This window comes from Malania oleifera, chromosome 5, assembly GCF_029873635.1.
Source record: "Malania oleifera isolate guangnan ecotype guangnan chromosome 5, ASM2987363v1, whole genome shotgun sequence".
NCBI lineage: Eukaryota > Viridiplantae > Streptophyta > Magnoliopsida > Santalales > Ximeniaceae > Malania > Malania oleifera.
Window position 1 is genome coordinate 100,300,259 of NC_080421.1, and position 23,976 is coordinate 100,324,234.

General features: G+C 32.9%; 1 protein-coding gene across 1 annotated transcript; it reads left to right on the plus strand.

Moving 5' to 3' along the window:
- The first annotated feature begins 9,880 nt into the window (after nt 1-9,880).
- On the plus strand, nt 9,881-17,942 carry LOC131156687 (nucleolar protein 16). Its single transcript, XM_058110555.1, has 3 exons — nt 9,881-10,351; nt 17,427-17,548; nt 17,636-17,942. The coding sequence occupies exons 1-3, from the start codon at nt 10,012-10,014 to the stop codon at nt 17,750-17,752; spliced, it is 579 nt and encodes a 192-aa protein (XP_057966538.1). The 5' UTR covers nt 9,881-10,011; the 3' UTR covers nt 17,753-17,942.
- The last annotated feature ends 6,034 nt before the right edge of the window (nt 17,943-23,976 follow it).

Here is a 23,976-nt window from a genome sequence, read left to right on the forward strand (position 1 = left end):
TTAAGTATGTGAACATGTCTAAATTTCAGCACACATAAGATCAAGGGACTTAGAAGCCAGAAGAAACTCCAAGATCATATGTATGTGGTGAATTCCATGAAGACACACAAGCAAGAAGATTGAAGACATTTAATTTTATTGTAAATGCATTCTTGTTTTTAATTTTGTCTATAATAATGCATGACATGCATGATGTGAATGTAAGCTCAAAATAACTATAGTCTGACCATAGGGAAATTAAAAGACCATAGATAGACTTTGGTCGACCAAAGTTGGATTTTTTGGCTTAATTCAAAAGTCTCGACCTTAGGGAACTGGACAAGGACCATAGCTGACCTTAGGACATAAAATATTTCATGGAAAAGTCCCTCACTTAAAAACCATACTCATACATTTAAAGGGAAATTTTGTTAGGTAAAAAAGAGGCATTATATTGAATATTCAAAAACCCTTCGTTGACCAACATGTTGGCTTTATAAATGCTTCGGTCGACCAAACAGGGAGAAAGTTAACTTTTTTACTTGTCTTGGTCGACTAACCCATTTTTGAACATAACTTCCTTGGTCAACCAAACAGTCAAAATTGACTCTTCCACCTTTCTCGGTTGACCAGCCATATAGATCAAAAACACCTTAGTCGACCGAACCATATGAGTGGTCAACCAGTCTTTTGCCTTGGTCGACCGAACCCACGAAGGGTTCAGAATCGCCCTGAGACGGTCGACCATCATGCTTCTTTGGTCAACTGAACCTTGTTTAGAAAATCAAAATTTACATAGGTTGGTTGACCGACCTTTGACCTTGGTCAACTGAACCTCTCGGGTTGACAGGTTTTTACCGTGGTTTACAAGGGTTAATTTTTAATTAAACATAATTAAACTTTCTCAAAATCCAAATGAATCCCCAACAGTTATATTTTGTGGAGTATCTATATATACCCCGCATTTGTTTTGATTAGCAACCATATTAGAAAAATTGATTAAGAAAAATTCTCTCAAATTTTTATACTCTCATTTGCTCATACTCCATATCTTCAAAGCTAATTTTTCATACTCTCTTACTCTCATTAATTTCAAAATCATTTTCAAGAGAGTCTTGATTTGTTCTTTCACTCTCTTGCTTGCATATCAATTGCTTTTAAGGGATTGTTGAAAGAGTTTTATTTTTGGGCATTCATTCTTTGTAAAGCATTTTTACTTTATCCTAAGCTTTTATTTTGAAAATCATTTTAAGAGTTGCCTTCAAGTTTCTCCCACTTATTTTTTCTGGACAAATATTTTTGGGAAAACTTTTATTGGTTAATCTTTGAAATACTTGAGCACATATATACAATAATATATTTTGTGCTGGTAAAGTCTTCTTGCATTTGTGCTCATATGGATGTACATTATTTTGCAAGATCATTAGAAAACAAAAACCCTAACTTCCTTTGAACAAGTTTTTGAAAATCTTTTGGGAAGAGATATTTTGGGGTTGAATCTTTGAAATATTCACTGTATACATTATACTCAAAGATTCCGAAAAGTTATTTTTGAGAAAAATCCACATACTCACTAGAGCTTCAATTCATATCATACGTGAGGGCATTTGTGATTTATTGTTGTACACATCTGCTTGTAGTAGAAACATTTCCTTGTACACGAATTTTATTATTTGTTGTATTCCTGATGTGTGGTTAGAAGAGGGAGACAAGCTCTGTGAAAAGTCTCGAATTGCTCAGACTCGGTTAGGAGAGCACCAGACTGGTTCAGACCCAATTAGGTGAACTAGGTGCACCATCCTTGTAAGGTGTTGTATTCGGTGTCGCTCCACTCGTTAAGCGAGCCTTAGTGGAATCCTCTTACTTGTGAGCTTGAGGTGAGACATAAGCAGTATTGGCCGAACCCCGTTATCAATTTTTGTGTCTACTCTTTATACTTCTGCACTTTAATTTGCTACACATGTATCCTTATATCTAATTTATCTTATGTGTTGTGCAAGTGTTAAACATTGTGAATGATTGGAAAATACTGAGCTTGCAATATCTTATTTTAATAACTGCTCAGTTATATTGTGTTGGGTATTGGAATTTGGTTAGAAAGACCCTAGGTTGCGATTTACTGCTTGTAGATTTGAGCTTAACCTAGGAAAAGTTTTAAATTTCCAATTCACCCCCCTCTTGAGAATATACCAATTCCAATGTGTTTCTTGGTAAGTCGATTACCAAGGGCATCACTAGAGGTGAAAGTGGCAGAAGAGGTGTGGATGGGAAATATAGTAGACTATTTCGGATTGAAGGTATTTGAGTGTCCAGCTTATGTTCATATGTCTAGTGAGGAGAGACCGAAGTTTGACGCCAAGTACAGACGTTGCATAATTTTGGGATATCAAAAGGGTGTAAAGGGGTACAAGTTGTGGGATCTAGTGGCAAACAAGGTGGTGATCAGTAAAGTTGTAGTCTTTGATGAAAAGGCTATGGTGAAGCGTACTCAAGATAGTGAAGAACAGAAATAGGAACCAAAAAACTGGGACAGATATGAACATGTTGTGCAAGTGGAGTTGGAAGCTCAGGGCAACGACAATGATCTTGGTCCTTTGGTTGCAGGGATTTTTAGGTTAGGAAACCAACAAGTCAACAATCTTCCTATACAGAAATCCAGACGCACTATCAGACCTCTGCCAAGGTATGGATTTGAAGAGTTAGTGCCTTATGCTTTCCTTACTAGTTGCAACGATCCAACTACATTTCAAAAGATAGTGCACGACTAGAAGAAAGGTAGGTGGATGGGTGCAATGATTGAGGAAATGGAATTGCTGCATAAGAATCAAACTTGGGATTTGGTTGAGCTTCCAAATGGGAAGATGGCGATAGGTTTTTAATGGGTATATAGGAAGAAGGAAGCAATTTCAAAAAAAGGAAGGAGAAAAATTCAAGGCACGGTTAGTGGCAAAAAGGGTACTCATTGAAAAAAAATGAATAGAGTATGATGAAATCTTTTCACCTATGGTCTACCACACTTCTATCAGGATAGTGTTGGGGTTGGTAGCTCATTATGATATGCATTTGGAACAAATGGATGTGAAGACGACGTTTCCTCATGGTGACTTGGAGGAGCAAATTTATATGGTACAACCAGAGGGATTTAATGAACCAAGGAAAGAAAACTTAGTTTACAAGTTGAAGAAATCTCTTTACGGGTTGAAACAGTCTCCAAGAAAATGGTATAAAAATTTGATTCCTACATGATCAAGATTGGCTACAAAAGATGTGAGTATGATTGCTGCATGTATGTGAACAAACTTGATGATGGTTATCTTATTTTCTTGTTATTGTATGTCGATGACATGTTGATAGCTGCTAAAGATTTAACTAAGGAAAATAAGTTAAAGGAACAGTTGCATAAAGAATTTGACATGAAAGATCTTGGTTCAGCCAAAAAGATACTTGGGATGGAGATTCGTCATAACAGAACTGCAGGGAGGTTATGGTTATCTTAGGGTGGTTATGTGGAGAAGGTGTTGGATAGGTTTAGCATGGCTGATGCAAAATCGGTGTGTACACCTTCAATGAGTCATTTTAAATTATTTGCTGTAGATTGCCCAAGTATGGATGATGATATCTGGGACATGTCAAAGGTCCCTTATGCTAGCGCCGTAGGGAGTTTAATGTATGTCATGGTGTGTACAAGACCAGACTTAGCACATGCTGTGAGTGTGGCGAGTAAGTTTCTTTCTAATTCTCGAAGACAATATTGGGAAACTACAAATGGATATTCAGATACTTGCGGGCTACTTAGGGTTATGACATCATGTTCGGCAAGCAACAGGATAGTCCATCAGTTGTGGGGTTTGTAAATGTTGATTATGCAGGGGATATGAATAACAAAAGGTCTACAACGAGTTATGTATTTACCCTTGTAAGAGGACCTATATGTTGGATATCCATGGTTCAATCTCTGCTGGAATTGTCCACAACTGAAGCGGAATATATGGTAGTTGCTAAAACTGCAAAGGAAGCCTTATGGCTTACCAATTTGGTCAAAGCGCTGAGTTTACAACAAGATGGGGCTGTGCTGCGTTGTGACAATCAGAGCGCTATATACTTAGCAAAGAATCAAGTGTACCATGCTAGAACAAAACATATTGATGTGAGGTTCCATAGGATTCAGGAGTTGATTAATTCAGGTGAACTTATCTTGGAGAAGGTTCATACGTCTTAAATTGCAACGAATATTTTAAGAAAGCCAGTCGTTACTGAAAAGTTCAAGCATCGCTTAAACTAACTTCATGTCTCCAAGTGCTAGAAGGAAGACAAACCGAAGCGAACGTTCTAAGGTCAAGGTGGAGCAATCAGATATGTTTTTCAAGTTCTCTTAAGGGGCGTATAATCGCCAATATGGAGATTGTTGTATTTGTGTGGCTCTTATACTTTGTGGAGTACATAGACAAAAGCAAGAAAAACATATATGAAGTCTTTTGGTGGTGAGCAGCAGTGACTTCTTGTCACACCTTGAACCCACAGATGGACCCCAGGGTGTGATTTAGTAACCTAACCTATCTCTGTATCATTTAAAACATACATGATATTGTACTGAATGAGGGTTCGACCCCCTGGGGTACACGTATACCCTATACGCATTCACATACACATACATACACATCACATACGCAACGAAAATGTTCTTTCTATTACATACAACGTTCTATACTAGAATCTATACATATCTAGAGTCTATGCTCCAAAATACAGTACATACCCTGGGTGTCTACAAAATCCAACATTGAGAACCCGAGTACAAAGTCCGTACTTACACAAGTACTTCTACACAACTAACCAACCACCACGCTTTTGATACGCTAGGACGCTAGTGTTGGCTACTTGAAGGACCTGAAACACATTTGTATATTTGAGGTAAGACACTTCTTAGTAAGGAAGAAACATGTTATATCAGTGTGTGGCATACAAGTGTTATTTCGACATAAAACATAACACGATACAGTTCTAGTATTTTCACAATCCAGTTCTAGTACATACGATATAAAACATATGGTCAGTGTTGTCACACTTTTTGGCCGAAATCGGTCGTAGTGCATGGAGCATCCAATAACCTGGCATTAGCCAAAGCCCCACAATGATATCGTTGCTACTACGGTGTCAACTCACACCCATCGGTGACCATCCGGAACAAATATGTGATTTTTCACACCCTCGAATATAGAGCCGGACACTATTGCCCACGGTACTTAGCCGAGACATGGCAATTTCACAAAACCTGGAACATTTTGGAACTCATGTTCCTATACCTCTCAGCTTACGGTAATTAGTCGTCACGACGGTTTCACAAACCTGGAACATTTTACATACAATAGTTTATTCCACACTTAATTGGGTTTACAAAAAATCATATCGTTTTCAATTCGAGAATACAATTTAATACAAATACAAATACGATCATCTCTATACCACAATTTTATACAAACATACGATTTTCTAACGGAAACAGAGATGATACCCGAAACCCCCAAATTTTCTGAAAAATGTAACCTAAAATTCCGTATTTTCACCCAAAAGATTTCCCCAAATAAGTAGCCAACACATACGTATAATCGTAAGCTACATATTTACCGATCCTGATTTCAAGAATAACTGATATAAACAGAATTCCCTTACCTTTCCCCGAATACCAAAACACGAACTCTATGACTCCAAAACTACGAATTGAGTTCTCAAAACCTAAATATCAAAGAACTATACTTCACTATGATTCTTACTATTACATATATACCGAAACGAAAACGAATCGGACCTTTACCTCAGTTTTGGGTTGAAACCCGAAAATTCTCTAAACAAATTTCCGATCCACTATAAAAGTAGAGGTTCTCCTCTTGATCCATGTAGCAACACCGGATCATTGATTTTGGCAACAAACGGCCCGAAATCCGAGAGAGAGAGAGAGAGAGAGGATTTGGTTTTTTCTTCATTAAGTAAATAATTTAGATATTTATAACTTGATTGACCTGGTTAGACTCGTTGATGAGCTGCAGAAGGAAGTTCGTCGATGAGCCTGAGATTTCAGGATTTCCCAAAATCTCTCGGTATCTCCTCGTCAACGAACCACTAAATCTCATCGCCAAGCTACACAAGAGACTTCGTCGACGAGAAAGGAAGTCTCTTCAACGAGCCCTACTGATTTTTACATTTTTAATTTTCCTTCTCTTTTCCTATTTATTTAATACACCTATCTCGGGTTGGGTTCTTACTTTTTGACGAGTGAGACACACTCATTGACGAATAAATACTGAGAGGTAGAAAAATTAAGAAGTTTTGAGATACTGAGAGCAGGCAAATCAAACATTCAGTGACTCATCGACGACTGGGTCTCACTCATCAATGATTGGACCCCAATCGTCAACGAGTGGACCTCCTTCATCGACGAGTGCTCTCAGGACTGCGAGAAAGAATTCAAATTTTGAATATGAGCACTGAGATAGTTGGGTATTTGGAGGGAAGCCTCCGAAAGGTTGTTAAATATGTCTTTCTAGGCATATTGTGAATAAAGAGAGATCATTGTCACTATTGTATTGTGTACTTTCATTTTCATAGTGAAATCCTTTGCCGGATTGCTCTCGTGGATGTAGGTTTTACCGAACCACATAAATCGTTCTATTGTTTCTTGTTGTTTTTAGATATACTCTGTGTGTGAATCATATTTTGTGATTCATTTGCTTGCTGCATTTTATATTTCTACTGTGCAATCTCATACTCATTTATCTCAACAATTTAAAATAGTTAATTGAAATTCAGTTAATTGATTTTCAAACCAACACCCAATAACTACCAAACCAAACTGTTGAATCCAATTTAAAATTTTAAAACACCATATCTTAATATTTTTCTTTAATAATAATCAACTTATAGATTTTAATATATTCATTACTAAAATTTAAGCATCGATCTTCGAGTAATACAATTGTTTTTAAGATTTAAATTACTAAAATTATATATGATATTTAATAAATATTTATTTTATATATTTATAATATATCTGTCAATTTGATTAACCATGGTTATTGAATGTGTCGAAACAACAATAACAAGAAGAAATCCTAAGTCCCACTAGGTGAGTTTGGTTGACTTGGTTGCATGAATTCTTTTCCGCCAATTCACCGGATCTAAAACGTTTTCCTATATTAAATTAAAGGTTATTAAATCTTTACTCACTATCTCTTTCGAAGTTATTTTAGGTCTATTCCTACCCATTTTTCATGTCAGAAACAAAAACTAATTTACTTCTCCTCATAGGTTCTCTACTAGGCATGCGTTTTAAATGCCCCAAACAATATAAACTTGCCCTCCTTTATATTGTTGTCAATCGAAGCTATACCTAAATTATTGCATATATGTTTGTTTCTTATTTTTATATTTTAATTTTAAACCACTCATCCACATTAATATTTATATTTTAATAATTTTTACTTTTTGTATTATATGTTGTTTCTTAACTGTCCAATATTTTGAACTATAAAACATAATTGACCTTAGAGCTATCTATAAAAGCTATACTTTTAATTTCAAGAGTATTTTAGGATTACACAATACACACATTCCTTCATTTTACTCAACCTATTTTAATTCTATGTACCGCATGTCCTTTAATTTCCCTTGTAGCTTGCATAGTAGATCCAAAATATTTAAATTTGTGTTATTAATATCTTGATTATCAAATTTAATTTTTTTCCGTTGCTATCCTTTACATTTCATATATTATGTCTTATTTTTATTTATTCTAAACTCTTTAGACTATAACATGGCACTCCGAAGTTTTAAATTAAATGGATCCAAACAAAATAATTTTTTTAAAAAAATTTAAATGAAACCGAAATTTAAAAAACAGTCAATTGATATTTAATTTGATTTAATTTACTTTTTTGATTTTTAAATTTTTTTATCCACCTCAGCTTGTTGAAACATGACTACCCTAATTCCTTTTTCCTAAATGAATATATTTTCTTCATTAAAAAAAACACACAAATAATCTATATAAGTAATATTTCATAACTAGGTGCACTTCATAATCCACTTTGGGAATAAATAAAATTTAATTAATCTAATTATAATCAAAAAGTGGTCTAAAAATAAATAAATAAATAATAAAATAAATAAACAAAGACTATACACTTTTACTCCGAGTTCTTTCCGATTTTATTATTAAAAAATAATAAAATATCAAATAATGCTCTTATTGGAAAAAAAATTTCTCAAATTGATGCTCACGTAATCTCGCAGCTTGATGCAGCGAGATTTAAAAATTCAGCCAATGAGAAGTTGACACGTGGCACGATTGGAGAAAAAATCTCGCAGCATGATGCTGCGAGATTTAAAGCCTCTGACCAATAGGGTGGTGACGCGTGACACTGAGCAAATCTCGCAAGTTAGTCCTGCGAGATTTACGGCTATAATTATAACTTTCTCTTTTTACAAATTTAAATTTAAATAATAAACATTCCCTTTTAATAAATTTAATCATAACTTTCCCTTATAAATATAATTTAAAGTTGAAGTTAAATTTAAACTTAAATTTAAATTTTTAAATTTAAAATATATAATTTTAGCAATTTCCCTTATAAATTTAACAATTAGACAATTAAACACATTGTTAATTTTTTAAAAATATAATTGGAAAAAAATAAATTTTTCAATAAGTTATAAAAATGTCTAGTAATTATAATGCTGCAAAATGTTTATTGAATGTAATATTTAAAATTAACAATGTGTTTTATATAAATTTAATTATAATTAAATTTAATTATATTTTAATTATAATTAAATTTAATTATATTTTAATTATACTTTAAAATATAAAATTTAAGTTTATAAATTTTATAAACTTAAATTTAAAATATAACAATTGTTTAATTGTTAAAATATAACTTTCCCTTATAAATTTAAAATTTAATTAAATTTAAATTTTTTAAAGTTATAATTTAAATTTAATTATAACTTTCCCTTTTTACAAATTTAAATTTGTCTTGCAAAATGTTTAATTGTTAATTTTAAATATTACATCCAATAAACATTTTGCAACATTATAATTACTAGGTATTTTTATAACTTATTGAGAAATTTATTTTTTCCAATTATATTTTTAAAAAATTTTAAAATAATACATATTATTTTGTCATACGTATATAATTAGTTGACCCAAAGTATCAAAGCAGTCAATTCGAAATTTTTGTTCGGTCCCTAATCTACTTATTTGACTTTAATCATTATATTAATCATATATATTTTTTTATTTACTAAATTAATGTCATTTTAAAATATTTTAAATTATAATTAAAATATAATTAAATTTAGTTATAATTAAATTTAAATAAAGCACATTGTTAATTTTAAATATTACATCCAATAAACATTTTGTAGCATTATAATTACTAGGCATTTTTATAACTTATTGAGGAATTTATTTTTTCCAATTATATTTTTAAAAAATTAACAATGTGTTTAATTGTTAAATTTATAAGGGAAATTGTTAAAATTATATATTTTAAATTTAAAAATTTAAATTTAAGTTTAAATTTAACTTTAATTTTAAATTATATTTATAAGGGAAAGTTATGATTAAATTTATTAAAAGGGAATATTTATTATTTAAATTTAAATTTGTAAAAATGAAAAATTATAATTATAGCCGTAAATCTCGTAGGATTAACCTGCGAGATTTGCTCAGTGCCATGCGTCACCACCCTATTATGCTGCGAGATTTTCTCCCCAACTCACGTGTCAGCTTCTCATTGGCTGAACTTTTAAATCTCGCAGCATCAAGCTGCCAGATTACGTGAGCACCAATTTGGGAAATTTTTTCCCAATAAAAGTATTATTTGATATTTTATTATTTTTTAATAATAAAACCGGAAAAAACTCCTTTTACTCCCGCTGTAATTTACACAAACAGGATAGTCGCCTTCCATCTTAAACCCTCCAAGAACCCTAGCTGTCTCAAGAGAGAGAGAGAGAGAGAGAGAGAGAGAAATGGGAGGATCGCGAAGGAAGTTAAAGAGATCAAGACCGAAGGTGAGAGTAGGACTTCCAAAGAAGAAGCCTCGCGTCGTCAAACCAGCTTTCTGTATCCCTCCCAAGCTCCGAACCCTCGTTGACTCCGCCGATTCCAAGTGGGACGACGAAGGCACTGTCCTACACAACTACAAGTCTTTCGGCGTTGTTTCCAACCCTAACTTGCTCAGTGTCCGTTCTCGAACGTCTCACGTGATCGAAATCGACTCTCTCCAGGTCCCTCCTCCCCCTCCGCCCTCCGATGCCCCTGCTTCAGAGTTTGATCCCATAGATTCCGGAAGCGATCTTGAAGAAGATGGTCAGTATTCTCTCTCTCTCTCTCTCTCTCTCTCTCTCTCTCTCTCTCTCTCTCTCTCTCTCTCTCCATGTTAAATTATTACTGTTTTTTATTCGAATTTGCTTTGAGATTGATTTTACTGGGATTTTAGGGTTTTGGATGTTTTGGGGTTGACATTTTTAGAGGCAGATAATATGAACAAGATGCGTTCTGTGGCAAATGGGTTTGATTTAACAATGTTGTTATGGTTTCATTGAGGCTGTTTTTATGTTTAAATGGATGGTTTGAAATGTCATAAGCTGTAGTTGTATTGAGTACTTATTTTTGATGATGCTAATTTAGAATGCGACTCCTGGCTAGAAAAAGTTTACCAGACAATTCTGAACGGGGAAGCAACATAAGTTGTTCTAATGTTCCAATTTGTTAAAACTTGCAATCATGTTTATTAATTTTATGCCTTTTTCTTAAAATTTTGTTCTGCTTAACTTTGTTGATCTTTCCCACCCACAGAAAAGGGGAGGATGCCTCTGCTGATTATCTTCTTTTCAGAGTCCTGAACAGGGTTTAGCTCATCTCTTCTGGTCATTTGATGTGCATAATCTTTATTTTGCTTTCTTTATCCTGTGCTTCCAAATGGGCTATTTGGGTGTAAGCCGTTGGAATCTTTTTCCTTATTTTATACACCCATATCAACTTAAAGTTTTGACAATATGGTTACTGTGGATTTGAGAAGAACATGCAGCTTTACGGGCTGGTAATTTTAAACATTTTACAGGACTCAATCCCCCACTTGAGGCTCTGGGAAAAAATCCCTCCCTCAAATGTTTAGCTCTAATCTTGTAAAAGTTCTACAGAAACTTGTAAAGTTTTATATGGATGAGAGCAAAATAAGCAACTTTTTGAGCTGGAAATTTTAAACATTTTATAGGTACTTTTTACCCCCCCCCCTCTCCCCCCACCACAACCCCTAGCGCAAAAAGTCCCTTACAATTTTTAGCTCATAAATCTTGTAATAGGCAACACCACTTCTAGAGTTCGACAGATGGTTGTAGCAGTGTTTTAAAAGGCGTTCCTCCTTGATGCATTTTGGGCATAAAATGCACTAAGGTGTAACTTAAAATGCAAGACTCCTAAAATGCGTTCACCTCCAAAAAGCGCGATGTTTATGCCTTAGATGGGAATATGCACTCCTTTTGGGAGTAGACATAATAATTTTTAAAATATTCAAGAAAAAAAAAGATCTGTTAGGGTCCCGAACGACTGAAGCTCCTGCGCAGAGCTCTTATCTCTTCCAGCCTTTTGTCTGTCTTCGACAATGCCTCCAGCCTTGGTCTCTTTCCAACAACTCTCTCCAACCTTTCGCCTCTCTTCGGTGACCTCCTACAGCCTCTCAGCTTGGGTAGAGGTCTTCTCTCTTCCAGCCTTTCGTCTGTCTTCAACGACTCCCTCCAGTCTTTCTCTCTCTTCGATGAAGCTTCCATTGACGAATGATCCTCTCTCACAACCTTTGACAATGTTTCAGATGATCATCTTTGTGACCGCTATTTCATTCCGTGAGTAGCAACAACTGTTCGAGGACCTATCTTTCACTAAATGACATCTCTCCCATCGCATTTGGAGATTATTCGGCAGAAAGAGATCTGCCTAATAAAGATCCCGGGGTCTGAGAAGAAAGTGTGTGTGTGTGTGTGAGAGAGAGAGAGAGAGAGAGAGAGAGAGAGAGAGAGAGAGCTGCTGAGAGATGAGAGTCAAGGGGAGACAAAAGACCGGAAAAATGTGGGACTGGGATCTGTCGTGGAGTTTATATATAATATATTTGTTAGGGATATGTGGTTTTTTCAACAAAGAAAAGCACACATATGCTGAGATCTGGACTTGAAGTACCGACTTTAGCCCAACTTTAAGTTATTTAGGCTTTAAAATTGTATAATAAATTTTATTAAAATAAAATTTATATAAAGTTTAATATTTATAATTTATTTATATATATTTTTAATAAAAAAATAAATTTCCAAAAAGCTTATGCCTCAACGCCTTGAGGCTTACACCTCGCCTTATGAGGGGTAAAACACCTCGCCTTACGCCTTCGCCTTTTAAAATATTGGGTTGTAGAATTGAGTGAAATTTTGAGGCTCATTATTACTACTACTAATTTTTTTTTTTTTGGCCTTAGCACGGCTAATTGTTGATATTGACATTTTTGTATGTTTCAGCAAGGTAGGCATGGAATCTCAAATTTTGCCCATGGTCAGGTGTTGGTGAGAAAAAGAGGGACCATTTAGTTGGTTGGGATGTTGTTAAGAGGCCTAAGTTGGAAGAAAAAGGGGAGGGGGGGGGGTGGCGCTTGTGGCTTGGTAATGTGGTTTCCTAAAACATATCCTTAATAGGGAAATGGTTATGTAGGTTTCCATTAGAATTTGACTCCCTATGGCACAAGGTAGTAAAGAGTAAATATGGAATACAAAGTGAGTGGTAATGCCACTCATGCGATTCCTTGAAAGTTTGTTCCCCATGTTGCTAGTCTTTTCTTTCCTTACACTCGTTTTAAAGCAAGTAATGGTGATAAAATTCAATTTTGGGAGAACATTTGGGTTGGTGAGTCTTTGTTGGAGCTATTAGTGCCTCGCTAGTTTAGACTTTCCAGTTACCACTTTTCCATAATGCAACAAGTGGGCAAGGGTGGGCTAGGTCGTCGCCCCGAAGCGACGCACCGTGTCGGTGCTCGGGTACGATGTCAAATATGTGAGGGTTCTTGCATCATTCTGGATATGGGCAGGTAAAGACGTTAGTTCAGGAAACTAGGATTAGATTAGCAACTTGGAATATAGGGACAGTTATGGGTAAAAACATGGAAATTGTGGATACAATGATTAGAAGAAGAATTAATATAATTTGCTTTAAAGAAACTAAGTGGGTGGGGGGAGAAAGTTAAAGAAATCGATAAATTAAGATTTAAACTTTGGTACACTGGAAAAGAAAAACACAAGAATGGAGTAGGCATTATTATAGACAAAAACTTAAAAAATAGCGTTGTGGATGTAACTAGAGTAAGGGATAGAATTATAAAAATCAAGATGGTATTAGGACAAGAGATAATAAATATCATTAGTGCTTATGCTCCTCAAGTTGGCTTAGCAGAAAATCTTAAGAGACAATATAGTATTATACAAGGCATACCAGGGGCTGAGAAAATATTTATAGGAGGAAATTTGAATGGACACATTGGAAGAGATAATAAAAATTATGAGAGAATACATAGAGGATATGGATATGGAGACAAAAATGAGTCTGGGGAGATGATCTTAGACTTTGTTATGTCATATGATTTTAGTATAATGAATACTTGCTTTAAGAAGAGAGAACACTTAATAACCTTTAAAAGTGGACAAAATAGAAGTTGAATAGATTTTTTTTTTACTAGGAGGGTAGATCGTTTATCATATAAGGATTGTAAAGTTATTCCAGGTGAAAGCCTAACCACACAACATAGAGTCTTAGTGTTGGATATATGTATTAAAAAATGGAAGAAAAATGATAAAATAAACCAGTGTAGGAGAACTAGATGGTAGAACCTAAAAAGAGAAAATATAATAAAATTTAAAGATAAAATGATCAAAGATGGGGATTGGACCTTAGAGTATGGGATACATACAAATACTCTTTGGAGTAGATTAGCTAGCTCTATTAAAAAGATAGCGAAAGAGATTTTAGGTGAATCAAGGGGAAGATTCTCGAATAGCAAAGATAGTTTGTGGTGGGATAAAGATGTACAAAAAATCATAGAGACAAAAAGAATTTGGTATAAAACGTGGCAAAAATGTAAAAACAGAGATAATTTTGAAAAATATAAGGAGGCAAGAAAAGATGCAAAAGGGGTCGTTAGTGAAGCTAAATATAGATCATTTAATAGTTTGTATGATAGATTAGGTACAAAAGAAAGGGAAAGCGATATATTTGAACTTGCTAAAACTAGAGAAAGGAAGAGTAAGGACTTAGGAAATGTAAAATGTATAAAAAGTGAGGATGATATTGTCTTGTTTAAGGACGAAGATATTAAAGAAAGCTGGCGAAGTTACTTAAACTTAGAATTGTCAAATGAGGAAAAGACTAAAAATATAAAATTTATACGCAAAATTAGAGTTAACAAAGTTAAGTTTGCACTAAAAAAGATGAAAAATAGGAAAGTTATGGGACCGGATAACATCCCAATTAAAGTTTGGAAATGCTTGGGTGATAATGAAATTATATGGTTAACTAATTTATTTAATACAATTTTAAATACTAAGAAAATGGCAGATGAATGGAGTAAGAGCACTTTAATACCTATATACAAAAATAAAGGAGATATTCAAAATTGTAGTAATTATTGTGGAATTAAATTTATGAGTCATACGATGAAACTATGGGAAAGGGTAGTTGAACAAAGATTAAGATTAGAAACGAAGATCTCAGAAAATCAATTTGGTTTTATGCCTGGAAGATCTACCACAGAAACTATTTATCTTTTAAGAAGATTAATAGAAAAGTTTAGGGAAAAGAAGAGAGACTTGCATATGATATTTATTGACCTTGAGAAAGCATATGATAGGATACTTAGGGAAGTTCTATGGTGGATTTTAGAAAAAAAAGGTGTATGTTGTAGGTATACTAATGTCCTTAAGGATATGTACGATGGGGTAATGACTAGTGTAAGGACTATTGATGGAGAAATCAGAGAATTTTCAATTACCATAGGTGTACATCAAGGATCTGCTTTGAGTCCTTATCTTTTTGCTTTAGTGATGGATCAATTGACTAAGAGTATTCAAAAGGAGGTTCCATGGTGTATGTTGTTTGCAGATGATATTGTATTAATTGACGAAACTAGGGACGAAGTAAAGGCCGAGTTAGAATTATGGAGATAATCTTTGGAATCTAGAGGCTTTAGGATAAGTAGAAATAAAATAGAATATATGAAATGTAATTTTAGTAATGATAGGAGGAATATTGGAGATAAAGTTAAACTTGATGATGAAGAAATAAATAGCACTTGTAGATTTTGATACCTTAGATCTCTTATGCAAGTTGAAGGAGAAATTGAAGATGATGTAATACATAGAGTTAAAGCAGGTTGGGTAAAATGGAGAAGTGTTTTAAGTGTGCTATGTGATCGTAAAATATCCTTAAAATTGAAAGGAAAGTTTTATAGAACAGCTATAAGACCAGTTATGCTATATGGATCGGAATGCTGGGTGACGAAGAAACATAATATCCAAAAAGTAAAAGTTGCCGAGATGAGAATGCTTAAATGGATGAGTGGTATAACATTATAAGATAAATTAAGGATGAACATATTAGTGGTAAGTTAGGTGTAGCTCCTATAGAAGATAAGATAAGGGAGGGACGACTTAGATGGTATGGACACTTGCAACGTAGGCCTTATAGTGCACCTGTGAGGAAGAGTGACTTAGTTACTATGGGGGGGGGGCAGTAGAAGGGGTAGGGGTAGACCTAAAATAACTTGGGAGGAGATTGTGAGTAAGGATTTAATATTCTTGAATCTATCAAAAGAAATGGTCCATGATCGCATAAATTGGCGGAAAATGATTCATATAGCCGACCCCACTTAGTGGAACTAAGGTTTGGTTTTGTTGTTGTATTCTTTTGAGGGGGCTCTCTTCATTAGGATTTTCATTTCTCTTTCAAGTCTCGATGAAAGAGAAGTTGGTGAGTTAACTATTTTATTGGGTGTGCTGGGTTCTTTTGTGCCAAATTCATGGGGGGGGGGGGGGGATATAAGGCTTTGGATTGGGGATGCTTCAGGTTCTTTTTCTTCTGTCTTTCTTTTCCAGTCTCATAAAATCCAAAAATCTAGACCTTTTCTCTTACATAGAGCTATTTGGAAATCAAAGATTACTTTTAAAATCCGGGCTTTCATTAGGACTGTAATTTCTTAACAAGATCAACACAAATGATGTGCTACAAAAAAGGAGGTCTTCAAGGCTTTTAGTCTAGATATTTGCATGCTGTGCAACAAGTCTAATGAGACTATTAGTCATTTGTTCATTCATTGTAAAGGTAGCAAGATGCATGTGGAACAATTTGTTTTCATACTCTGGTGAGTATTAGGTGGGTCCAGCTACAATTCATGATTTTTTAAAAATGATTTTTTTAGGGTTTCAGGAAGGAGAGAGAGAGTATATTTTGGGACTGCGTACAATCTTGTGGTCACTTTAGTTGGCAAGAATGCCAGAGTTTTTAAAGATCAAAAGACTCCTGGATTGATTTGGGAGAAAGTTATTTTTCCTGCTTCTTTTTGAGCTCATTCTTTTAGGCATAGCACTGGTTGAAAACAAGATAAGAGAGGGGCGTCTTAGATGATTTGGGCATTTGAAACGCAGGCCTAATAGAGCATAGGAGGAGGTGAGTTAGTCATGTTTATGGCATGAAAAGGCGTAGGGGTAGGCCTAAAAAGGCTAAAATAACTTGGAATGAATTAGTAAGGAAGGATTTAATAGCCCTTAATCTAATTGAGGAAAATGCTCTAGATCGGGTGAATTGGCAGAGAAGGATTCATGTAACTGACCCACCTAGTGGGACTTGAGGCTTGTTGTTATAATTATAATAATTTTTTTGAGCTCATTCTTTTGGGGTTTTTTTGGGACCTTTTTCTGTCTGACATTAAAGGGATTGGAAAGCAACTTTGATGTAATTTGTTAGTTTTACCCTGTTCTTTCTTTTGCGCTGTTCATTAGGTGATTTTTTATCCTCATTTCATTGTAATTATGTTTTATTTTTAATATATTTGTTTTATTATCTAAAAAAAGAGAGTTCTGCCAACCATTTCTATATACTTCCTCATCCAGAAACTATTAGTGTTGAATTTTTCTCTAAACTTGCTAAGATTTAACAAATTAAATTTGCTAAAAATATTTTTCCTTTTTTGCCTTTGTTTTTTTTAAAAAAAAACACAGCGATTTGGGTAAAACAAACAGCATATTTAGAACTTTCTTCGGAGATTGTTTATCAGATGGAAGAAACTAAAATTCCATGATTCCCCAGTTTATGCTATTCGTGGCAATCACTAATAATAGGGTTATGATTCTTGTGTCCATAGATTTGAAATCAGCACTTGGGAAAAAGCGAAGAGATGGAAAAACTGCACCTTTGCAACCATTGACCAGCATGCAACGGTATCATGTCCGTCAGCTGGTTGAGAAATATGGGGATGACTACCAGGTTGGCTGCATGCACTTTCGTCCTTTTAAGAGGTCTTAAATTTGACGACTATCTTCATTTTTGACAAACTTAATTGTTTTTTTTCAGAGGATGTTCAGGGATACGAAGTTAAATTCTATGCAGCATTCGGTTGCTGCACTGGAGAAACTGTGCAAGAGGTATCATATGCATCAAAACAAAAATCCCCTCATTGTGTCTAGTTGAGTGTGATCCAGTTCTTGCTACCTCTTCTCCCTGTTATTATAATGCCCGGATATCCAGATAAACCAATGAAATTTTGTTCTCCTAGCTTTGTTAAACTCGCTAATTTAACTATATTCTGTCGAGACCCAATTGTTGAGAAGCCAATGTTCTCCCCTTGTGGATATTTGAAGTGAAATATGCTTGTTTTGCATGTTGATTGGTATTCAAATCTCCTATTAGATTTTAGACGAGGGCAAGTCTTAATAATACTGAAATAATTTCTGAGGATCTGCTATTAGGCTTTAGCATAATTTTTTTATAAGATTGCCCCCTCTTTAATGACTTGTGTGAGAACCTCACTTAACCTTTGGTTGATGATTGGCTTGTGGACCAAATGGCTTGAACATGAAATGAATTATCTGCAAGTTTTGTATGCATGTATTCTGCCCTACTGTGAGAATAGAAACAACTGAAGATGGTACTATTTTGAGAAGAGAATGACACAGAATTGTGCATTGGGTTTGTCATTGTCATTTGCATTGGAATGGCAATGACTTCTTTTATTTATAAACAATTATTACCGTTACATAATTCGCATTCTATTCATACTCATTTTCATAATTTCACAAACAAAATTGTAATGTTTAAGTTAGGGAATAAATTTTTCCGTTGATAATTATTCGACAATGGCATGGATAAATTGGTAAGCCAAGAAACAGATGTGTAAATAATGAGTGACCACCCCCCAAATGTTACAATGTTAAGATTGATTCTTAAGCTATTTGATGTTTTTTTTAATGGACCCAATAAATTTCAAACCTAGTTAATTTTTAAATTTCAACCTAGTTAATTTTTAAACATTTTAGAGTTGGAGTTAATCTCCTATCCAATTTAACTATTGGAGAATAATGTTCCAGAGAATCACTTGATACGCTATATTTACATTAAGGAATAAGTAGTCATTTAGGTGCTGTTTGGAATTTAGAAAATCTTAAGGAAAAGGAAAAGAAAGTATGAAGGGATTCACTTTTTCATATTTGGTTATTAAGGAAAGTAAAAAATAAAAATAAAAAATATATCAATTAATGAATAAAAATATGATTTTATGTTTTACATTTGATTTTTCTTAATTTTTAATCATTTTACAATAAATTTTTATTTTTAATAGTATTTGGTATAAAGGGAAAATATAAAGAAAAATGAGTTTTCTTATTTTCTTGTCGTTTCCTTTTTCCCAATCAAAATCTTTGATGCAAATATGCCCGGAGAAAAAAACCAGAAAAGAGAAAATAGAAAAAATAAAAAGACTTTCAATTTAAAAAAAATTTGCACTTCATCTCACTTGGTAACAAATTAATAATTTCTAATATTTAACAAGAAATTAACTAGAATCCATGTGCATACCTAATTTATAAACCAGTCATTTCTCTGCGAGAATTGACTTAATTAATGTTAATTAACAATTTTGCTCTCAGTTCTTTATATTAGACTAACAATGTCCAAAAATTAAAAATCACACCTAAATCGAACTCTTTTAGATCAATTTTAGTTTTTGATTCATTTCAACTCTACGAGAAAATCGAATTGAAAAAATTGAAATTGAAATATTATTTTACATTTTTATGTTTAGTATATAATCACAATATGATAACATTATTAATTTTATATAGAAAATTTTGTCAACATCGAGTTTGGTAATTTTAATTTGTTGAAAGGAGTGATGGATTTCTACTTAATCATAGTGCACAAAAATTTTAAATCATTCGGAACATTGGATTATCGTGTATATAATGTGTCAAATAGTAAATATGCATTGATAAAAATAATCTTATTTTAGTAACTATTTTGGTAAATCTACTCAAATATGAGAACATACGTGAACATTGCATTTTTTTCAATGAAAATAATGAAACATTCAATGATACAAATGTTTGTTGACAAGAAATAAGAAGATGTATTGCTAATTAAGGTATGTACTAATTATAGAATTAAGGCATGTAGTAATTATAGAATTAATTCACTTTATTTCATTTTACAAATCAAAGGTCAATGTTAGATGTAATATTTCTTTGAAACATTGAATTGTCATTTGTGTAATGTGTCAAATATTTAATATGCATTGATGAGAATGGTTTTATTTTAGTAACTATCTCGGTAAATATCTACTCAAATATGAGGGAATACATGAACATTACATTTGTTTAAATGCTACAAATGCTTACAATGTATCATGTAATTAATATGATTGATAAAAATCATCTTATTTTGGTAACTATCTTGGTAAAAATCTACTCGAATATGAAAACATACCGGAACATTAAATTTTTTTAAGGATACAAATTCTTAAAATGGAAGTATTAGTAATACGAATATCAGTTGGCTAGAAATATGGAATTAAATAGGTAATTAAGGTATGACTAATTTTGAAATATTAATTTATAACAAATATGACCTTCTCAAAGTTTATATAATGAGGTTCAATCTACTCCATCAAAGCTCACAATATCCACAATTTGTTTTATAGAGAGACGCAAGATAATGATTCTTACTACGGTCTTGAAGTTTTTGGCATCCATGGTAGATGGGTCCTTGCTGCTCGGAGATTTCATTAAGAAAGATTTTTGTTTGAAGTTAAATGATGAGAAGAAGTTCTTTGTTTATGGCGAATCAACAAAGGCCATCTAGATTATTCAATGTTGTTATCTTGAAATAAATGTAAGAAGTATTTATACTTTTATTCTTTGTTTTTAATAAATCTTATACCGCCCATTATCATTTCATTTCTAATGTAATTTTGATTTGTGTGTCATGTTTTATATTTATTTGTAATATTTTTTATTTTCTCGACTTATTGTTTGGATCATAAATTTTGTTTGGGCCTTTGAGGAAATAAAAACAAAATAAAATAAAAATAAAATATATTATATTATATTTTATTTTTATATCATGATTATTAAAAATAAAAATATTTTAATATAATTTTTAAAAATTAAATGAGCATAATGTGTAAAATCAAACTTTTTTATTCATTGATTTGTTCATTTATGAAAAGGCGGATTCTTTTATATTTTCTTTCCTTTCCTTTGCTTAATCTCTAGGTTTGTTTGAATCAATAATTTTGTTTGAGAAAAAGAAAAAAAAATAAAATTCATTTTTATTATATTTTTTCTATAAAATATTATTAAAATTAGAATACTTTTAATTTAATTAAACACTAATTATTAATTATGTAAGGGATTAAATTTTATTTATTAATTTACTATATATATATATATAATTTTTCTCACTCTAAATGATAATTAATTATGAAAAAAAGTAAAATCTTTCACTTTTTCCCATTTTCTTTTAACATTTTTTCAGATTTCAAAGCTGGCCATGTCCAAGTTTGTGGCAATTCTTGCAATTGCTAATAGGAATTGCTTATATTTTGAACAAATATTACATGTATCGGCACGTGGAATCCCGTGTGAATCCACAAGGACCACCTTGCAAGGCTAAATACTCCTGGGCGACCGATGAGTGTATCAATTAGTTTGCTAACTGATAAACCTATGAATTCACCATCATCATGCCAAAGGAACTTTGGTTGTTGGAAATGAATTGAAAGTTGGCATTGATCTCCATATAACATTTTAAATTTAATTAACAAATATATTATGAAATTACTTGTAAAAGAACAAAGGTGAAAATCCGATAGTCTCAAGGGGACAAAAATTAAAATTTCAAATTTAACCTTCATATTCATTCATCCAAAGTGAAAATTCTCTACATCTTCCAAAACCTATAAGAAAATAACGATTTGGCTCTCTTTAATCTCTCCCTCTTCATATTTCGCAACTCTTCATTCTCTCATGGTGTGATTTGAATTCCTTTAATTTCTCTGTCTTGTTATATAAATCAAGTAGTCAAAGCAGAAGAGCCCCAGTGACTTGGTTGACATCCTCTTCGAGAAGCTAAATATAAGATAAAGTTAAGCCCACGATAATTCTTGCAAGAGATCAAAGATCATCCATTGATTTTTCATTTGGTTTTTCGGACTCTTTGCATATTCTAAATCTATTTTTTCATGTTAGCTTTTAGTATTCTACATTAATGTCTCAAATATGCTCTAGAATTTTAATGACCCCTGGGTTGGGCTGGTAGATATACCGCATAATAAGTATGATATTAAGTGCAAATCAAGAATTTTATAACCATAGTGAGGGTCTCTCACTTTAACACCAAAGATAAATAATTACAAACAAGAGGTGAATCATCTTTAAAAGGATTATGATTGTCTCATTCACATTTGAATGGGGTAGTTTTTGTAAGTTTAAAGGTTTTAAAGGAATACCATATAATTTAATAAAGGAACCTACAACCTTTGTTTTCTACTTTGCTTTAAAACATGAAATAGTTATGAACATAGAAATTTAATCGCTAAAATGTTTGGTGCACATTATGAGCATGGTAATGCTAAATAGGCAACATTTGAGGTCATGAATTGTAGCGAAGGAAGAAAGTCATCAACTTATCAAAGTGGTTAACATTTTCCAAAAAATATCTCCATCCATTGATATGACCCTTTACTTGACCGTGCTAAATTTAACATAAATTAGATGGTGGTGAGTTGTTTGAATCAAATATTAAAAAAAGTCTCTTCAAAACAGACATGACATTTGTAACGACCCAAAAAATAATATGCATGAAAGTGTAAAAAATAAATAAATAAATAAATTTATTAAATAATTATTATTAATTAAATAATATAATATAATATAATCATATAATATTATATTATTATAAAGGAATTAGGATGCTAGAAGCATCTTGATTCAACAGGACCCCCCCCTCTCTCTCTCTCTCTCTCTCTTAATTTTCTCTGCTCCTCTAAGCGAAATTGAAGAACGGACATCATTTTAAGATCCCAACTCTGCTCTTCTATGATTTAATCGGAGAAACCTTGTTGTTGGCATGCCGTAGGCACCACTCCAGGGTTAAAGTAAGTGAACTAGATTATGTCATGCTTATTTTAAAATATTCCCGATTAAATTTGAATACGTGAATTTAATTAGATTTATGTTATTTAAAGTATGCCTGATTTAACTTGAGTATGTGAAATTAATTATATACATCTTCAGATTTTATTGTAAAAATATGTCTGATTTTAATTGATTACGTAAATTTAATTATATTCATATGCCTGAGCTAAATTAAACTACAGGGATTTGATTATAACGGGGTTTTAGGAATAATTTTGGAATTAAATTAAATTTCGGAATTGATCATATCGATTGTTTTGGAATATATTGGAATTAAATTAAATAAGTGAAATTGATCATACCTGAGTTTTTATTTCAATTTACTGAATATATATTTTTAAAAATTTCTCAAGTAATTTATGAAATTATAATTATTATATAAATTGTGTGGTATGAGTCATTTCATTTTATTGTATAATTGAGCAAATTTGGGGTTTTTGTGGAGTTATGCCTAATGTGTGATTTATTGCAAATATTGATGAGATTGGGAATAACGATGATATTTTGTACAAATTTTATATTGGGAATAATGATGAGATTATATATTTTATTGCATAAATTACAATTATATGTTTTAAGAACCTTGATGGGCCGGATGTGATGGATGCTCGGTACTGTAGTTACATATGTGTATTAGTGCAGTCACACTGTTGTGAAAGTGTTGGCAGTGGATAATGAATTTTGTCTGAGTAGAGATGGAGTACCCATCTGTTTCCGGACTAGGATGTGGAGGCAAATTGTAACGACCTGAATAATAATGATATTTAAATAATAAAGTATGGCTCATTCGAAATAGAATCAGTGCAGCACAGAGTCGGCATAAAAGTTACGCAGATACTCGCCACCGAGAACTGGAATTTGAAGTGGGCGATCATGTATTTCTGAAAATCGCACCATTGAAGGGAATCATGAGGTTTGGGAAGAAGGGTAAGTTGAGCCCTCGGTTCATTGGCCCATTTGAGATACTCGAGAAGATTGGGTTAGTTGCCTATCGGCTGGCTTTACCACCATTTCTATTAAGGATTCACGACGTGTTTCATGTTTCTATGTTAAGGAAATACGCCATAAATCCTTTCCATATCATCTGGTATGCAGAATTGGAACTCAGTGGTGATCTAGCATATGAGGAAGCTCTAGTACAGATCTTAGATAGAAAAGAACAGGTATTGCGCAACAAAAGGATACCGTTAGTGAAAGTCTTGTGGATGAATCATGCGGTAGAAG

Bases quoted from the DNA above. Each gene is read 5' to 3' on its own strand.
- LOC131156687 (XM_058110555.1), top strand. From the start codon at position 10,012: ATGGGAGGATCGCGAAGGAAGTTAAAGAGATCAAGACCGAAGGTGAGA. The intron at 10,352-17,426 runs GTCAGTATTCTC...TTGTGTCCATAG, and splicing joins AAGCGATCTTGAAGAAGATG to ATTTGAAATCAGCACTTGGG. The intron at 17,549-17,635 runs GTTGGCTGCATG...GTTTTTTTTCAG, and splicing joins AATATGGGGATGACTACCAG to AGGATGTTCAGGGATACGAA.